The sequence below is a fragment of the Gavialis gangeticus genome, unplaced genomic scaffold (assembly GCF_001723915.1).
Source record: "Gavialis gangeticus isolate Ggan-Ray unplaced genomic scaffold, GavGan_comp1, whole genome shotgun sequence".
Taxonomy (NCBI): domain Eukaryota; kingdom Metazoa; phylum Chordata; order Crocodylia; family Gavialidae; genus Gavialis; species Gavialis gangeticus.
Window position 1 is genome coordinate 42,111,132 of NW_017729000.1, and position 18,274 is coordinate 42,129,405.

The window sequence follows — 18,274 nt, forward strand, 5'->3', positions numbered from 1 at the left end:
CACGTACACCCCAAAACATACTACCTTTTATAGGATTCTCATTTTACATTACTGAGCAGACAGCAGATACAAAGCTGATTTCACTTTCCTTCACCAGTCCCCTACTCAACAGGCTGCAAAACTGAGACTTACAAGTTACTCCTTTGAGGGGGAAAAAAACTATCAGGATAAATACTTCCCAGTAAGAAGCCTAAAATAATTTCTTTTAATAATTTGACTATGATATTAAATCCACGTGTCACTTTGCAAACATACACACAAAAATAACCGACTTATTGTGGACTGTAGGGAGTGGAGATCTATAACAGATTTATCCTTTTGGATTGATTTGGTTGAGCAATAAATTAATCCATCTTAGCAGAATTTTAAAATCGTGACAATTTTTTAAAGTTATAAACCAACAGCGAGGGGAGAGAGGGAAGAAGGACTTTTCGAGGTTACTGCAGTGTTTCCTGCATCTATAGTAAATAGAACACCTGACAAGTACAGCATTGTTGAAAAGCAAAATATATTGGATGGTTTAGTTTCCAGCTGAGATTAAGACCATGATTTAATAATTGATTGCATGTATAAGGTCATGGAAATACCATACATTGTGCATACAGCATGCCCCTGAATATAGTATGCAACTTGTTTTGGAAGAACAGCTTAAAGAAAAAGGAAAAAAAAGGAGAGAGAGAGAAAAAAAAAAGAGATCAGCCTTTCTGGTAACAGCAGCAACTGCCAGCCACACATGCTGGATGGGAACCATGGACTGAACTGACTCCTTTGGTTTGGGCTGCACAGCAAGTCCGACCCCATATGCTGGCTCCACTGCATGAGGTCTGGGGCTGCAAAATGAGGCCCAATTCAGTTTCCCAGCTCTGCTAGGGCCGTGAGTTGAGTCCAGAGAGACTGTGCACATTGCATCTGGCTGCAGACCAACCCTGGGTCTTGTGTCAATCTGGCCAGCAATCAGGCGGGGGAGGGAGGACTTCCCACAGGTCCAGAAATTTGGGGCGGAGGGGCAGGAGGGGAGGCACCACTACCACTGCTCTGCCCCACCAGTCACATTTCCAGACCCATGGCGAACCTTTTTTCTCAAAAAAAAAAAAAGTGAAGCCCAAATTTCCCCTGCTGGTTTTGGGTGAAAAAGGACAAGCTATTATGCAAAAAAATATGGTAGCAAGGTAAAGGTATGTTTAAGTAACTACTTACATGGATCTCATCACTGTAATGTGAAATCAGTTAAGTTTGCACATTCATATTACTCTTTTGGGACAAGTTCATAACCCATGTCTTGCCTTCTCTGAAAATTAAGTACCTCTCCTGCATTTATGAGGAACCCCCCATTAGTCAAGTGTTTTGCTGAAACCATCCTTTAAAAACTGTCAGTAGGAGTACAGACTATCAACAGTGAGGGGGTGTATAGAGATGACCAGTTTTCCTATCAAAGTTCAGTTTTCATTCCACTATTTTAATAAGACAATGCTGCAAAAATGTATATTTCTTTTGAAGTTAGACATTGAGCTTTTGATAAGAACAGGGTGAAGAACTTTCCTATGCGCATTTAGCAATATCTACAACTAAGCAGCCTTTTCCCTCTTCACATTTTGTCTCATGTCCAAGATATTTAAAAACCTGAACTCTCCTAACTTTTGGGAAAACAAAACAAAATGCAAAAAGAAAAAAAACAAAAAAAACAAACAAACAAAAAAAAAAACACATGGAGTCTATTTTATAGTCTGGTTCCATTCTGTCCTTGTCTTCGGAGAAACCCTATTATAAAATTCTCATCTTAATTAAACAGACTGCATTTTCTATAGAAACAAAATGAGAGAAATTCCCATGTGTTTTAGGATATAAAGAATATTTATGGAATAGTCTTAACTGATCATGAGAAATAGATATTTGTGCAAATTCTAAAGGGACAACCAAATAGTTGGCTCAGGTTCATATATAAAATGGAAAAGATCCAGGGATTTGAAGTCATGGAATCAACAGTATTAAACTTTCCCTATCTGGCTATATGCCTATTAATGCAAGCTACTCAAAACAGCTGACTTGTACCACAATTTCAGGATTCTATCCAAGCACGGGATAAAATACATTATTTCAAATGATGACCAGAAACAAAGTTCTGCAAACTTAGATTTGGGGTTTTTTTTATAGGGGTGCAGCAATAGAGATTTTGGGCGCTGATACCGATAGCCAATATTTAAGGAGGCATATCGGCTGATACTGGTACAATATCCGATACAGCTGCCATCAGGTGGTAGGTACAGTGTAGTGGAATGGGAGGGGGGAGGGAAGGGGTGTGGGGACAGATAAATGCCCCCCACGGTGAGGGAGGCAGCAGGGGCAGGCATTACCCAACTAGGGCAGAGGGGGACAGAGCACGGAACAGAGCCACGGCTCATGGGGTAGGGGGGGCATGTGCCCCCAGATCCGTGTGGCATGAGGCAGGTGGCAGGTGCAGGGTGGAGCCAGAATACACATCTCTTCTTGCCAGGGTCTCGGCTCAGAGTGGGCTCCAGCAGAGCTGGGAGGAGGCTATAGTCACCCCAAATTTCACTGCAGCTCCACCACTCCCAGTCCCATGCCGTCCAGTGTTTGGGTGGAGGTGGGGCGTTCAGTTGGGGCTGCACCAGGCAGTGGTGCAGGGCTGGGAGCAGAGCTGTGGCCAAATCTGGGGTGGCTGCAGCCTCCTCCCAGCACTGCCGAAGCCTGCTCCGAGCCCAGCCCCTGGTGAGAGAAGAGATGCGCATTCCAGCTCCACCCTGCAGCTGCCACCTGTCCCCATACAGATCTGAGGGCATGTGCCCCCCACACCCTCACCCTTCCAGGGAGCAAGCAGCAGTGGGAACTGCCCCCTCCCCCAGTGAACTGGGGCTCTGTCCTGCGCCCCCCCATGCCCCTCCCTCACTACGGGAGGCACTGATCTGCTCCCCCCCACACCCTTTCCCTCCCCCCTCCCCTTCTGACTTACCAACTGGAAGCAGCCCTCCATGCTGCCAGTTCCGCTCTATGCTGCGCTGTGGCTGCACCCAGCATGGGCATTTATCAGCCAAATTATCAGCCCCATAGGGCCAATATCTGATATAGACAATTTTCTTTATATCTGTACTGATCTGATATCAGACCGATGTATCACTGTACCTCTAGTTTTTTAGGACAATCCCCAAACTAGTGCGCCCTTTAAGCAAGCTCCTAAAGAAGTTAGATGGGCAGTTCAGCAACAACCAATTTTTTGACAGCTGACATTACTGGATCACCTCATAAAACAGAATCCAATTACATATTTGGCCTAACTTGCCTCACTCTGGAGGTAGAAAGTGTTACATGCCTCTCTCCAAGAATCTTTGGTTTCAGATCTCTAAATATACTTCTCATTTTCTAATCCGATGATTTCAGAAGTGACATTATATTCTTGAAATGTGCTTGGCAAGGAATATACAGATATTAGCACTAATACATTTTCAGAGTTAAAGGAACTTCAAATTGCCAGATCAGTCTGTATTACCTTGCAGCTAATATCACTTTGAGGTTGTATGAACTTTGGACCTCAAATGCTAATAGAACCCAAGAGGAAGAATTAGTTTTTTACTATGCCTCATTTTCATCCCAAATGTTGAGTTGGTTTTTGGACTACATTCACACTTCGTCAATCAATCCAGTCAAGACAGACTATCCTTCTTTGTACTTATCCCTATACTTATGACCCAATTTAGTATCAGATGTGATAATTTAATGAAGCTTCCTTTATGGTTAAGAATAGTTTAATAGGATTTACTTTGTTCTTCATATACTGAAAACCTCATTCAGTATTTTATTACAATATTCATATTTTATTGTAAAATGTATATATTTTGTAAAAAGTCCCCCTCTCCCTTTTTTGGCTAATAAGATGGAAACCAAGAAAACATTTTGCCCCAAAAGGTGGGTACTAAATTCAGAGGTCCTGCGGGGGGACAGGGGATGGTAGAGAAGGGTTCCCAAAACTGACAGAGGCCACACTGAAGTTCTAGATAGGTGTAGATCAATGGTTTTCAAACTGTGCTCCACAGAACCCTGGGGTTCCACAATGGGTCATCACAGGTTCTGCAAAGAGACAGGGGTGCACTGCCACAGCCAGGCTGGGTCACCTGGCTCTGTGTCCATCTTTAGAATAGGGGCAGAAGGTCCAAAACTGAAAAACTGATACGAAAGGTTTCTGTGACTTCAGTAAGTTTGAAAACCACAGGTCTAAGTCAAGAATTAAAAGAAACTACAGTCATTTTACAAATCAGCAACAAAAAAACAGCACATAATACAACGAAGTTCAAATAGACCCTCAATGGTTCCTGATTTGGTAGCCTGTGATGTAACATTGTGAAAATACATTTTTAATGGAAAGGATTAAATTAAAGACTGTACCAATCCTATGACCCTAACTTTTTTTTTTTTTTTTTTTAAGCAAAACCTACTAAAGAAAAAAAAAAACAGGATTTCAAGTGCCGATGTCAGCTTTTAGTGCTGTTTCCTTTCTAGATCGAGGAAGTAAAACACTTATTTTGAGAGCCTTTCAGAAAAGTCCTTTATAAATTGTATCTTAAAATATAATTTAAGTTACAAGTTCTAAATTGCACAAATCTTTCAATCAAGAGTTCCTATCCTAACAAATTAGCAACTTCAAGAGACCAATACTAAGAACACTTTGATAGTTCAGCTAATAGTTCTGGAGGCACCAGTTTGCCCAAATTCAGGAAACAAAACATTTTTGTGCAGTCTTCTAAGGAGATGACATCTCTATTGTAAAGCAGTCTCAGGTTTAAGATAAGGAGAATACCAGGGGCAACAGCTTATAGTAGTACCTGTATAAACATAAATGCCACATCAATCAGAGGAGGAAAGTGTGATGCATCCAGCCTTACAGGTCAGGCAGAACTTTGTGATTCACAGGTTGCTCCTTGAATTTTACTTAACATGACTAACTCCCAGTAAAGGATAGAGATCAAAAAGTATGGTACGCGTGCTTTTTTAACACAGATATAGAGACTATGGCCAAATGATAAAAAAATGGAAATGTAGAATGTTCTTCCAAAGCCACCTTCATTCCCCCTTCCTTGAGTTTATGAAGGAACCTTTTTTAACTTCTATATGGTCAAATAATATTCCCTACTTAGCATGTAAATATTAATACTAGATATCAACAACAGAAATGCTGCTTATAAAAGCAAGATTTCCTCCATTTCACTCCTCCTTGAGAAGCCAGCTATCCTAATAGCTCATCAATTATATGAACACATCCCCAAAACATTCCTGATTTTCCTTGATTACCCCTATTCTGAAAGAAAGCTTGAAGGTCAGATCTCTGTACATTAGGCAGATACCACAGGATTCACACTGCATGCAATAAAACATCCAAATCTAGAATAGGCTGTATTTTGAATAGGAATTATGGAAACACTTACTACAGTTTAGAAAGTTATTTAGCTTTGCATTTCAAGACTTCCAAGCACCAGGTATGTATGCGCATGGATGTATGTGTGTGAACTCTCAATTTCCAAGCAAATTAATGCTTGGATTTTTGTTTGCTTGTTACATGTAAGTGGGTCTCTCAAAGTTGGTTTAAAGATACTGATATGAATTTAAAAGCTTAGTAAAGTTTAATTTTCTGGGAAATGTATATGTTTACAAGAAAACGTTTCCACAGGAGCTGAATTTCAGCGGTACCTCACTTTTAAGATCACTTAAAAACAGAGGGGTTTTTTTTTGTTTGTGTTTTAATCACTGATGTCCTGGTTTCTTTACTTTTTGTGGGGAGGGACTTTAAATGGTCACAAATTAAGTGTCAGCCAGGCAATTCTGTTTCAGAATTGTTTGTTTCTAACTTTGCTTAACAAAGTTAGTAAGATGTACAAAGGATGCATATTAAAAAGAACACAGTTGCCAGGATCGAGGCATTGAATGTCCTTGCAGCAATTTCTGTGGGGGATACTCAGAACATTTCTGCTATCATGAAAAATGTTCTTTAAATTTAGAGACTGACAACTACAGAAAGCAAAGAATATTATTGGGAAAAATTCTGTCCTTACTTTGGTGGCTCCAACAATGTGATCAGATAAATTGTTTTTTTAAGTTTCCTTCTATTAGAGATAGTGATCACTTTCTTGTGAAACCTATTCCTTCCTTTTTAAACTGGATATTTACAAAAGGACAGCTCTCCTTCAGATGCAGCCTGTCACTGCAGCTCCTTATACCCCAACCAATATCAGAATGCTTCCCTGCTTGGACTACTCTACAAGATCTGTCCTCACTTCCTCCAGTTAAGAATCCATTCGTGACTCCAAATCTTATGACTGAAGCTAAAGAATCACATACGCAACTGTTAGTTCCTGATCCTGAATTTGCCATGTCAATGTAATTGTGCAATGGGATTTCTCTGGGAACGTGTGTAGCCTCTGGTATTGCAGAGGGCTTCCCACAAGAATGAAGACAGAAGTGAGAGACAAATACCTACCTGCCTTATCATTGCAAGAAAGGTTAAGGCCATACTAGAGATAAATCTTTTATCTTGATTTCAGGAAAGCAACCATGATGACAGAATTCAAATATAGAAATGAAAAGTCCAAGACAAGCACATTTAAAATGGATATACTTAAAAGGTGCATATATGGTACACAGCCTACACATGCAAATAGTACTGTTGGTCTTATTTTGTATAAACTGAGTTTCGTGTTCAGATCTGTGCTTTAAAAACCTTATAAATGTGCAGTAGAGGTTTACAGAAGATATCTGAAATGGGGACTGGAGTTGATTTGTGTAAAGAGTTGCATTCACAGACAGATTAGAGTTTTGAATAATTTTGTTCTTGGAGTGCCAGTCACATAAACTCCCATTTGCCGTAACAGAATGATTCCACTAGCTCACATCTGCCTTATCTGACAAACATGTATTTTCTCCACTAATGAATTTTGGACCTGGATGTAATAAATACATTGCAATTTTTGGTATAAACTTACACAATATTACGATGGATACACAGCTAACTGAATAAGACAAGGTTTGTCAGTCACTGGCAAAATACTATGAGGACCCTGATCTGTCAAACATGTTAAATAGTAAAATGAAACCCAACTTGGAAGGGTTTTTTCAGCTACATACTGTTAAACAAAGATAAACCACTTCTGCAGTATCTTTTGTTGCAAGAGCCACTGGTATATCTATAATTGTTTTATAGCTTTTCTTGTCATCAGCCATTCAAGAAAAAATCCTGTACTCCTTGCAATGAAAGCTATATTTATGAAGTTAAAAAATGACATTATATCAAACAGTATTTAAATGCTTTTAAACCTGAAGCCTTTCAAACTTACCATAAACACATATTTATATATAACCACATTTTCTATTATATATTGGATTTTAAGGGGTTCAGGAGACCATTAACTACTATAATACTGCTAAAACGCCATTGTTCATGTCAGGTAAATGCAACAATCTTCCAAAGAAATATGCTACTAATAATGAAGTTAACAGATTAGCTTTATGTTATCTTAGCACTAAAACAGCACTGTAATCTAACAAGTTAAATGCATCATATTTATAAACATACTGATAAGAAGTGTTAGACTTATAAAATTAAATCTTGAATATATAGTAAGTTGAAAACTAATTAATTGCACTGCAGAAATTCCATCAGAAAACATACCTCTATATCCTGTATTATCTTTGGGTATAATGATCTGTAAAATGAATTTGGGGGGCCATCTGTTGGTCTGTTTTTAAACAGGTACTGATCCCTTAAAAAAAAACAGAGTTATATTTTGCAGGTAAACACGTTAATACAAAACACAGTTCCGTCTTGCAGGGACTTAACTCTGCATTAAGCTACAGCAAGCATTCAAAAGGTAATACGTTCAATTATTTATATTAAAATAATGTACTCCATATGAGACATCCAAGTTTGTAACTCTTTAGGTACTGACAGCTGTATTTAAATGTCTGAATATTGGAAGAAAACTCATTCCTGTCCTGTGTTCCCTGAAAGTGGACCTTGCTGCTTTAGTCTGAAGTCAGGCAGAAGACATAGCACAAAAGCTTGTGCTCTCTCTCTGATTTCGTTAGTTTAAGGTCTAAATCTACCCTACCTTCTGCCTGACTTGCAGCAATATATAGCAAGCCAGATATAATAGCATTTTCCCACCTTTTACAGGTCTTGTGATTTTAGACATGCCACCAGAGAACCTACAGTGACTTTTCATACATATTAAAAACCAGCTTTTCCAAATCTAGAATTGCTATGAAAGAGAAACAGATTTCTGAAATCTAATCAGCCATTTTATAGTTTAAGTTTAAAAAGTTTAAGTGGCAATATTTCACTCAGAAAAGAACTTAACAAGCATAATGAGAGGTTCACATTAATCCACATTGCCCATTACATCTGACAGAAATAATATGCAAAAATTACTCTGTAAATGAAGATGTAACAAAAAGCCAAAAGCAGAAATGGAATAGGAACCAGAAGAAAAACCAGTATGATGACCAAGAGAGACAGGAACAAGGATGAGGACCAACAGGCACAAGCTACTCAAGAAAGTTTTGGCTAGACGTAACGAAAAATTTATTTTCCGAACAGGTAACTAGAATCTGGAACACACTTCCAGCAGAGGTGGTGCAGTCACCATCCCTGGCAGTGTTCAAGAGGAGTCTGGACAAGCATCCCGTTTAGCTCATTTGAGCCCAATTACCTCCTGCCCATGGCAGGGGACCAGACTTGATGATCTTACAGGTCCCTTCAGGTCCTTCTTTCTACGATTCTATGATTTAACAGGTACAGATTTTTAAATACAATACCCATAAAACAATGCCGTGGGGAATCCAAGGAAACTGATGATATTGAGGAACCGTAAATGCACTTTTCTGGGAAAATATAGGAAGATTTGTTATGGGTAATCCTATAAAAGAAAAGAGTGCATGAATTGGTACATAGAGGTACTTACCAACCCCTTCTTTCTGAGAGCCCTTTCCATAACGGGTCAGTGCGTACCATTCTTTCAATTAATTTCTTCCACAGCATTCCCTCTGAGATCACTCTCTGCCATTCCTTACACACCAGCTCTGCTGCACAGAGTGATCTAGCATCAAGGTAGGAAAGGATATTTTCTGCTATGTGATCTAGGCCTTGCTCTAGGGATGGGTGGGGGAAAAAAAAAAGGCATTCAAAATGTCAGTCTCTTCATGGCAAACTATGGAACAACCTCTGGGTAGGAGATCATGAAAAGATAGCTGAGCTTTAGAGCAAAGCACAAGAGCTGTAATAACACTTGAGTCAATGATGTATCAGGGATACATTCCATAGCATTATACAGGATTTCAGTAGTAAGGTGGAATCATGAAAACAGGACTGGATGGGGCCTCCTAGGCCACAGAGTCCACTCTACCAAATCAAATATAAATAAAATTAGGAATAACTTGAGGAAAAAATGCTCCAGCTACAAAGAAGAAAATCTAGCTTAAGACTTTGATGATACAAAAGCAACAAGTCCATAATTCTTGATTATCTAGTGTAATTTGCACAGCAGATTTGCCCCTGGTGACAGCAAGACTAAAGGTAAACCAGATTTTCAGCACAGTAAATAAACAGTTCTTCTGCAGCTCAGGAATCTTTTCTGTTCATGTTGCTCCATGCTTATTCTGTAAAGGGTATAGGGCTGCAATAGTGAACTAGAGATTCCAAAATATGGTTTAATAAGTGACCTCATGAATGAGACATTATACATTTTATTCCTTTCCATCATTAACCATGCTGGCAACTTAGATTCAGTCAACATAGTATGAAATGGGCTTCCACTGGAGCAAATGCAGACATGCACGGGAGCTTGTCAGATCTGTTGAAAAGGATGTTGCACTGAAGTCTTAAATTCAGAAGCTAAGCCTATCTTTTCTATAAAGCTGCTACCACAACTTGAGATCATGTGGAGGTTTACTTCTGAACACAGATTAGAAGTGAAAGTGTAATCCTCATATTAGGGGAAAAAATGGGAATTATCATTAAACCATTTACTTCGGATTACTTTTATACATTTGAGACAACTATGTTGGTTCATGATTCATTCTCTAATGTACAACCTTGAACAGCTTATTTGAATTATTAGAAGCAGTGCGTAAGGCATCTGTACAGCAAAAGCAAACCAAAAATGGCCCAAAATTCTCAATAAAATTAAACCGTGCAATCAAATTAAGTACATCAAAAATAAATGCAATTTTGAGGGATTTGATCTCCTTTAACCTGGGGACTATGGAAATCTCTGCATTCTCTCTCCAACGATACAGATCTACACATTTTCAGGACATTATTAGATAACCACTTAGGCTTAATGCAGTACCAAAACAGGTAAAGGGAAAACCTTTAACATGACTTCCTAAAGCCTTCCTAACACTTTAAATACCTATGTATGCTAGAGAAAACAAACACCACTTCAAATCTAGCCTCAACTCTTTCAAGTTAGTTCAGTAAAGTCTGCTTTTGACCAGAGTCAATACTTTTTGCCTTGAATATAATATACCCCTCTGCTGCAAAGTAGTGCGATTCCAGCTGACTCACCACCAGATAGACAAAACCTAAATTTCCTAAGCCCAAGAATTACTTTAACAATGGCACAATTTGCATAATAATAAAGTCAGAAAGAACTCAAGCAAAACAATGACATTTCAGCAAATGACAACCCACTGACAGAACTCCTTTATTTGGCTGCAAGAAATGCCAGAAGCTGTACCAAGAAAATATATTTCAAGCCCATGTTTCAGCCTGTTGTCTTGAGTTCCAAAGTTGCCACCTCTGCCAGTCAGATCATTGCTTGAACAAGGATGGCAATGCATTTATTCAGTAACTGAGCAGTAATACCTTTCCTAGTGATTCTTGTTTTTTTCTAGTTATACCTGAAGCCGTTATCTGCATCTAGCAAACAATGATTCTGAAAAAGTTGGGAATTTTAACTTCTAGTGTGGATGCTCTAATCACAGAGAAGCATCATGAATAGGCTTTTTTAAAATAATTTTTTCCACTTGGACATACCTGTTAGGTGACTCAACTCTCTGGTGCCAGTCCAAGACACACCAGCATGCAGAGTCCAGCCCACCTACTTAAGTTTATATAGGTCACCACTCTGCCATGTGAGCAGTCACAACTTACATCAGTTAAAATAGCTTTTATATTCAATTACTATAATACAATGCTAAAATGTAAGCCCTTGGGCCATAAATCAGTGCAAGAATAAATAAGCAGGTACAATACCACTTAAATCAATAGAGCCACCCAATTTGGCTTCTTACCCCCTTCATATACCAGGGTGTTAGACTTTCCCAAGTGAAATATTTCATGCATTTCCTTTAAAGTGTCTTTTCTAGGCCTTAACAGTTTGCTTACAATCCAGGTAGAAGTCAACTTAAAGTTGAACAAAAGCACAAAATAAAAAAAGTTTAGGGGGTAGTCCAGGAATACATATTTACACTAGTCTTTAGAAAAACCAGGACCAAACTTTGAATGTGTGCATCATAATTAATGCCATCATTTGCCACCGAAAAAACAATCACTGAAAAATCAGAGGACCTGCATATTTGCAGGTGATACAGACTATTGAAAGCAAATCAAATTAGGATTATCCAAGTTCCCCAATACTAACCTGAAAACTGTGGGGGTGTCACATGGTAAGTGGCGCCATTTCCACTCTTATTTTTGCCATGGTTTTAGCCACTTAGCCAAACAGCAGTGCACCTCCCTCCCCCCTGCTGTTTTTCTGTGGCAAATGAAAAACTAGGATCCCTGGTTATTAGGAACAGTACGCATGGAGTCATCAAGGGTAAGTCATGCCTGACCAACTTGACTGTCTTCTACAACGAGATGTCTGGCTCTGTGGATGTGGGGAGAGCAATTGACATGATATACTTTGACTTTAGCATGGCTTTTGATATGGTCTCCCACAGCATTCTTGCCAGCAAGCTAAGGAAGAACAGGTTGCATAAACAGACTGTAAGGTGAACAGAAGACTGGCTGGATCGTCAGGCTCACAGGGTATTAATCAATGGCTCAATGTCTAGCTGGCAGCCAGTCTCAAGTGGAATGTTCCAGGGGTCAGTCATGGGGCCAGTTTTGTTCAATATCTTCATCAGCAACCTGGAAGATGGGATGGAGTGCATGCTTAGCAAGTTTGCAGATGACACCGAGCTGGAGGGGTGAAGGGAGTAGTAGATGCACTGTAGGGTAGGGCTAGGATTCAGAAAGATCTAGAGAAATTGGAGGACTGGACTGGACTGAACTGAAAGCAAATCTCACGAAGACAAGTGTTAAGTCCTGCACCTAGGATGGAACAATCCCATGCTCCTCTATAGATGAGTAAAGATTAAAGAAAAGCACTCTACCCAATGGGACTCAATGCTCAGTCTAGAAGATCCCATTAAGCATCTCTGTGAAGCTTAGTTCCACTTCTCAAACTGCGAATTTGTGCCTCCAGAGATAACATCCTTCTGCACAGCAGTGTATGGAGATGAGAGATAACAGACCTGATTACCTACCCATCAGCCCTATTTGTCTATCTGCAAGTTAGTGTATACAAAGTCAAGCCTTACCTCTCTCTAAAAGTGCAAAGTTTCAAGAAGTTAAATGAATATTTAATGAAGTTAAATGTTGGCAATGGAGTAGATCCGGGCAAGGAGGAGGAATCTGGAGATAAATGAAAGGAGGGAGGGGCAGTAGAAACATAAAAGAAACTTTTTGAGCAGAATATTCCAGGAGTCTCGAGGGATAAGTTTCCAAGTATACCCTCTCCACTGATTTGAGATATAGTGAGGGAATGGTATGGTAGAAGGGAAAACCTACCATGGCAGCAGGCCATAAAAGAGACCCTGTTTGGGAATATTTTAATGAAGTTCCTCTACCTGTGGGTAAGACAGGCATGTGCGCAAAATGCAAACAGTGCAAGAAGGAAATGCAAAAACTGGTTGCCCAAATGAAACAACTTCATGAGAAGTGCTCCTTTCTCAGGAGGAACCTGCTTTGAAGATGATGAATGGAACATGTCTGAACACGCAGGATCTCCAGGCTGGTAAACTTTCTTTTTTCATACTTTAAGGACTGCCCGTCTTCCTTGTCCATATCTTTTGGGTGGACTTCTGGACTACTTGAATAAAAATGTTTGAGCGAAAATATAGTTGTTACTTTATGGAACTACCATATTTTTAATGCAGTTGCAATATAAACTAATGACAGAAACAGGCAGATCTTCCTTGTACAGTTTAATTTCTGAAGTAGTACCGAGTGCAATGAGTAATACTAAGTGAGCAGTACTGTAGTGATCTTGTTGACTTTTTCTGTTCAGGAGGATCCATCCTCAAAATACAGGATTCTGACTATTCATCTTCAACATCATTATCACTGTCTACAGTTTTAGAGTTATCTGCTAATGATACCAGTGGTTCCAGTCAAATGTATGTCATATAATATATCATCTGTAGCAAAAAGAAAAAAAAAAATCTCCATCATCCAGAAACAACCATAGGTAAGTCTGTAATAAGAACCAGCAGATTATAGCAAGAGGTAATTGATGAAAAAATTGCTGTTTGTTCATGCAACAAACTCTCCTTTCCATATGGTTGAGAACACACACTTCATTAACATGGTTGAGTGATTTTGACCAGGATACAGTCCACCCAACAGAGCAGATATAGCAGGCAAATTGTTGGATAAAGTGTATGAGAAAGAAACTGAACACTGTGCAAAAAGTCTGGAGTGGAAAATTGTTAACCTGTGTTTTGATGGGTGAAGCAAAGTCCATAACGTTCCAGTAATATATGTGCTTGCATAACAACAGAAGAAGGGACTGTCTAGCTTAAAGAAACAACTGATACACCAACACAGATCACTTAGAAGTAGCAGGAGTAAAAACTATAACATACTGTGAAAAAAAATTCAAATGCCTAGTACACAGCTGTCACAGACAATGCTGCAAATGCATCAAAGATGAGAAGAAATCTAGAAGAAAGCCCCAAGCTAGTAACACATGGCTGCAACATTCATTTGATGCACTTCATAGCCAAAAACTTTAGTGCTCCAGAAATAAAGGCTAATGTTGAAATTGCAAAATACTTCCATAAGAACCACTTTGCAGCAGCTGCTCTGAAGAAAGCAGGAGAAACCAAAGTAATTCTCCTACAAGATGTGTAATGGAACTTAGCAGTGGACTGTTCTGAGCGATATATTGAGAACTGGCCTAATCTGTAAGGGTGCACCGATAGAGATTTTGGGGGCTGATATTTAAGAAGGCATATTAGCTGATACCGATCCAATCTCTGATACAGCTGCTTCCAGCTGGTAAATCCACAGCACTAAGGCAGCGAGGAGCAGAGGTGGCAGCTTGGAGAGCTGCCTCCAGCTGGTAAATCTGTTGTGGTGGAAGGGGAGGGGGAAGTAAGGGGCATGGCAGGGGAACACTCCCAGCGCATGGGTGGAGGCAGGGCATTGAGTTGGGGCTGTGCCAGGTGGGTATGTGGCAGTGGTGCTAGGAGCAGGGCCAAGCCCCCTTCCAGTGCAGCTGGCACCCGCTCTGAGCTCAGCCCCCGCCCTAAGCCCAGCCCCCACAAAGAAGAGCCCCACGCAGCCCCAGCTCCAGCCCATAGCTGCAGCCTACCCACCCTGTCCCATGAAGATCTGGGAGACACACTCTCCCCCCTCCACCCTGCTATGCAAGCAGCAGGAAGACCCACCCTCCAGAGCTGCAGCTTTCCCCTGCACCTGCCCCACCCCAGTTGGGCAGCACCTGATCCTGTCCCTTCCCCCACCACAGGGGGCACTGATCTGCCCCCCACACACCCCTTCCCTCCCCCCTCTCTTCCACCACAACCAACTTATCAGCTAGCGGCAGCACTCTGAGCTGCTGGCTCTGCTCTGAGATGCCTGAATGCTGCACTGTGGATATGCACAGCACAGGCATTTATCAGCCAAATTATCCGCCCCATTGGGCGATTTCCAATACAACAAAATGTTCTTTGTGTCAGTACCGATCCAATATTGGACTGATGTATTGGTGCACCTCAACTAATCTGATGACAATTTGTGAACAAAATAGTGACAAAATAGCACTGTCATAGCCCAAGTTCTCAACATTGGGCTAAAGAGAAATATAGAATGAATGCTGACTATCGTGAAGCCTATTTCTGTAGCCTTGAACAAAGTGCAGGGAAATTACTGTTTTACTGCTGATGCTGTTGAAGTGTGGAAGGAACTGAGGCAGACCTCGAAAAGAGACATATGCAATCACAGAGTTAAATTACAGGCATTAAAAAAGCAAATGGATCAAGCAACTATCTCCAGCTATTTTTCTTGCCAGTATTCTCAATCCTCAGTACCAGGGTCAATCTTTCACTGCTGAAGAGGAGTTGGCTATGATATGGAAATCCATCCTTCCATAATACCAACTATAAGAAATGTTAGAGCAAAACTGAGAAACTGCTGCAGCAGAGGTGTGCCTACCTGCTTTACATTATGCAGGTAGATATGCCATTTCTGCTGCAGCAGCTTCTCAGTTTGGCTCCAACATGCGCCCTGAAAATACAGGCACGTGAGGCAGTTTCACCCCATAACAGCAGTGGCTCAGAGGTAAATGCTGCTGCCACCAGGCAGAACGTCCCTGCGCACCTCTGTTCAGGAGACACAATGGAACCAAATCAGGAAGAGCTGCAGCAGAAACAACATGGCTGCCCGCATAATCTAATGCAAACAAGTATATCTTTCTACTGCAGCTGTTTCTCAATTCAGCTGATGTACCGCCTGAAAACAGAGGGATACAAGGCAATTTCACCCCACCATGGTTGCAGTGCCAGCATCACACCAACCCAAGCACTTTCTCTCAGCACCCCAACTGAGAACTGCTGCTATAAACAAGATACTACCTGCACCTATGCCATCTAATGTTAAGATGACACCTGCTGTCCCAGAATAGCTGGTCCTCTGCGTTTCCTCTAGATGCTCTAGAATTTATTTTTGTGTACAGAACCAGTATAAATTATACTGGTGTAAATATGCTGTGTGTTCAGGTATTAAGAGACAGCATATACAAATATCAGTATTTACTGAAAAATCTTATTCCTTTGTAATAGATCAGAACACATCAGGACAAGTTTTCAAGAATCCAAAATTAATTTATCATGTATAAGTAGATTAAGTTGTCAAACCAGAAGGCTGGTTTGTTTGTTTTTCAAATGATTCCCAAAAGCCAATGTTGTGTGTCAATACTAATTTTTTAAAAATCAACAGAACTACCAGTTTGCACACTTTGGAACTGCAATTTGAGACCAGTTAGCTACAGAAGCAATTACCCTGTTTGCCATCACTTAGAGCTGGGCAAAAAGGAGAGGCACAGAATATGCTTATAGATTCAGGAAGATAGTGCATTGAGCTACTCCAACCTCCTGTGGGAGGTATTCTTAACTATAGCAAGTAGACTCTTTTATAAATGAAAACTTGGATTCTGCAGAAACTGGCAATATGCATCTGAAAAGTTCTTACATGACACTGTTAGTTTTTAAACTATGATCAATGATCACTATTCTCTCTTTTCACCATGACAAATTCTCCTATCTCATGCCACCTAATCAGGAAGCCACATTTATTCATATGAAAAGAACAATCAATTATGTAAGGCTGACACTGAGTAGCTGATGCCTAGTTCAAGCAATCACTGATTTTCAAGTAAGAACAAAATAAGGGAAATAAATTTCAGGATGTAATCCTAGGCTGCCAATAACCAAACACATTTTTTAAATTTCATTTCTAAGCAACATTTATTTCCACCTGTAGCTCAGTGGGCAATACAGCAAGACACATGTAGGAACATACTGGTATGACTGTCTCCTCTAACTGAGCGTTTAAGAAAAAAGTTGTAATCTCATAAAAGTTAATTCAATATAAAAATACAGTTCACACGTAGGCATTTTAAAGTCTCACTTGAATCACTGTAATTTTTATTTTATTTTTTGACTAAAAAGAATAAGCGGGAGGAGGGGAAGGTGCTAGAAATGGCATGACTAAGCTTTATACAACTGACTTCTGCCAAGTAATTATTTGTCCAACCATATACTTTAACAACAGAGGAAACATTTAGCCAAAAGTAGCCACAGGACTCAAGATTTTTTTTTAAATGTCCACAACGAAATAGTGTCAGTTGTTCAAAGATATCATGAAAATAAAGGAAACAAAGAAATAATTCCAAACAAAGAAACATTTACAAAAGTTTAAATTAAGTTAGCACACAAGCAAATACTTGTCAATTTAGTCTCTTACTGCCATCTCCTGGCAACAAACTAAATAATTATCTTCCCTAAAAAACAGTGAATTCATCTTTACTTTATGAAACACAGAGAGAGCTATGGATAAATTATCCACTGAAAGAAAGTTGCATGTTAACAGCATCCTGAGCTAAACAAGAGTGGAAATATCATAATCCATTCCAGAAAGTTATATCTTTTTGGTAAAAAAAAGTACTGAATAGGCTTAAATACGAATTAATTTAGAAGTCCCTTTCAACAGGAAGGGTCCAGCTCCACCTTTGCTTATATCGCAATGGCAAAACATATTTCAAAACCAAATCGACATAAATTAAAAGAGTATTAGCTGAAGCTGCTGGTGGTGTTGGGGGGGAAAAGGGCAGGAAAGAGGAGAAGGCGGCAGGGCAAAAAACAACAAAAAAGCTACATTTCTAAAACTGATTAAAAATAAATAACATCTCAGTTATCAATCGCAAACTCCATGCACTTAAAAAGAAATTAGATATTACATTTTTCTCTGAATAAAGAGTTGCTTAATGCTGTATGTGAAATGTAAAGGGTGTTGAAGTATTCAATGTATGTTAAAAACAATTGTTCATCTTTGTACCTGAATGTAAAAAACATTCTGATTATGTAGGCAGAGGTGCATCACTAAGTTGCTACATGTAATTTCTGCAAAATCTTAGTTTTCATGTTATACCAACACATTTCTAAGCTCTCTGGCTAAAAAACAGCTTTCAGAACATGAAGGCAATCTGAGCTAATGCAGTGAGGGCTCCCGAGATTGCAGAAAGGCACGTTAGTACTGCCAAAGGATGGATGAGGGTGTGGGTTTGCTGGGGGGACCACACACCCCCACCCCACCTGTGGGTCACACTCCCCCCTAATCTCCCAGCAGACCCCCAATCCCCTCCAGCCTACTGGACCTGAAGCCCCCTAGTAGACCACACCCCCTGAACCATCCTGACCTACCTGATATCAGGAAGCCATTTTACAT

The 18,274-nt window shown here is 39.9% G+C and overlaps 1 protein-coding gene across 4 annotated transcripts in view; it reads right to left on the reverse strand.

The window, feature by feature from the left end:
* The window catches only part of FBXW11 (F-box and WD repeat domain containing 11), a 161,582-nt gene that overhangs the window by 21,742 nt on the left and 121,566 nt on the right, over positions 1-18,274 (reverse strand). For all 4 annotated transcript variants that reach the window (XM_019506543.1, XM_019506542.1, XM_019506545.1 and 1 more), the window contains 2 exons: positions 8,961-9,147; positions 7,670-7,760 (listed from right to left, as the gene is read on the reverse strand). In XM_019506543.1, coding sequence (XP_019362088.1) covers positions 7,670-7,760; positions 8,961-9,147 — 278 coding nt within the window. The remainder of the gene's footprint in view (positions 1-7,669; positions 7,761-8,960; positions 9,148-18,274) is intronic.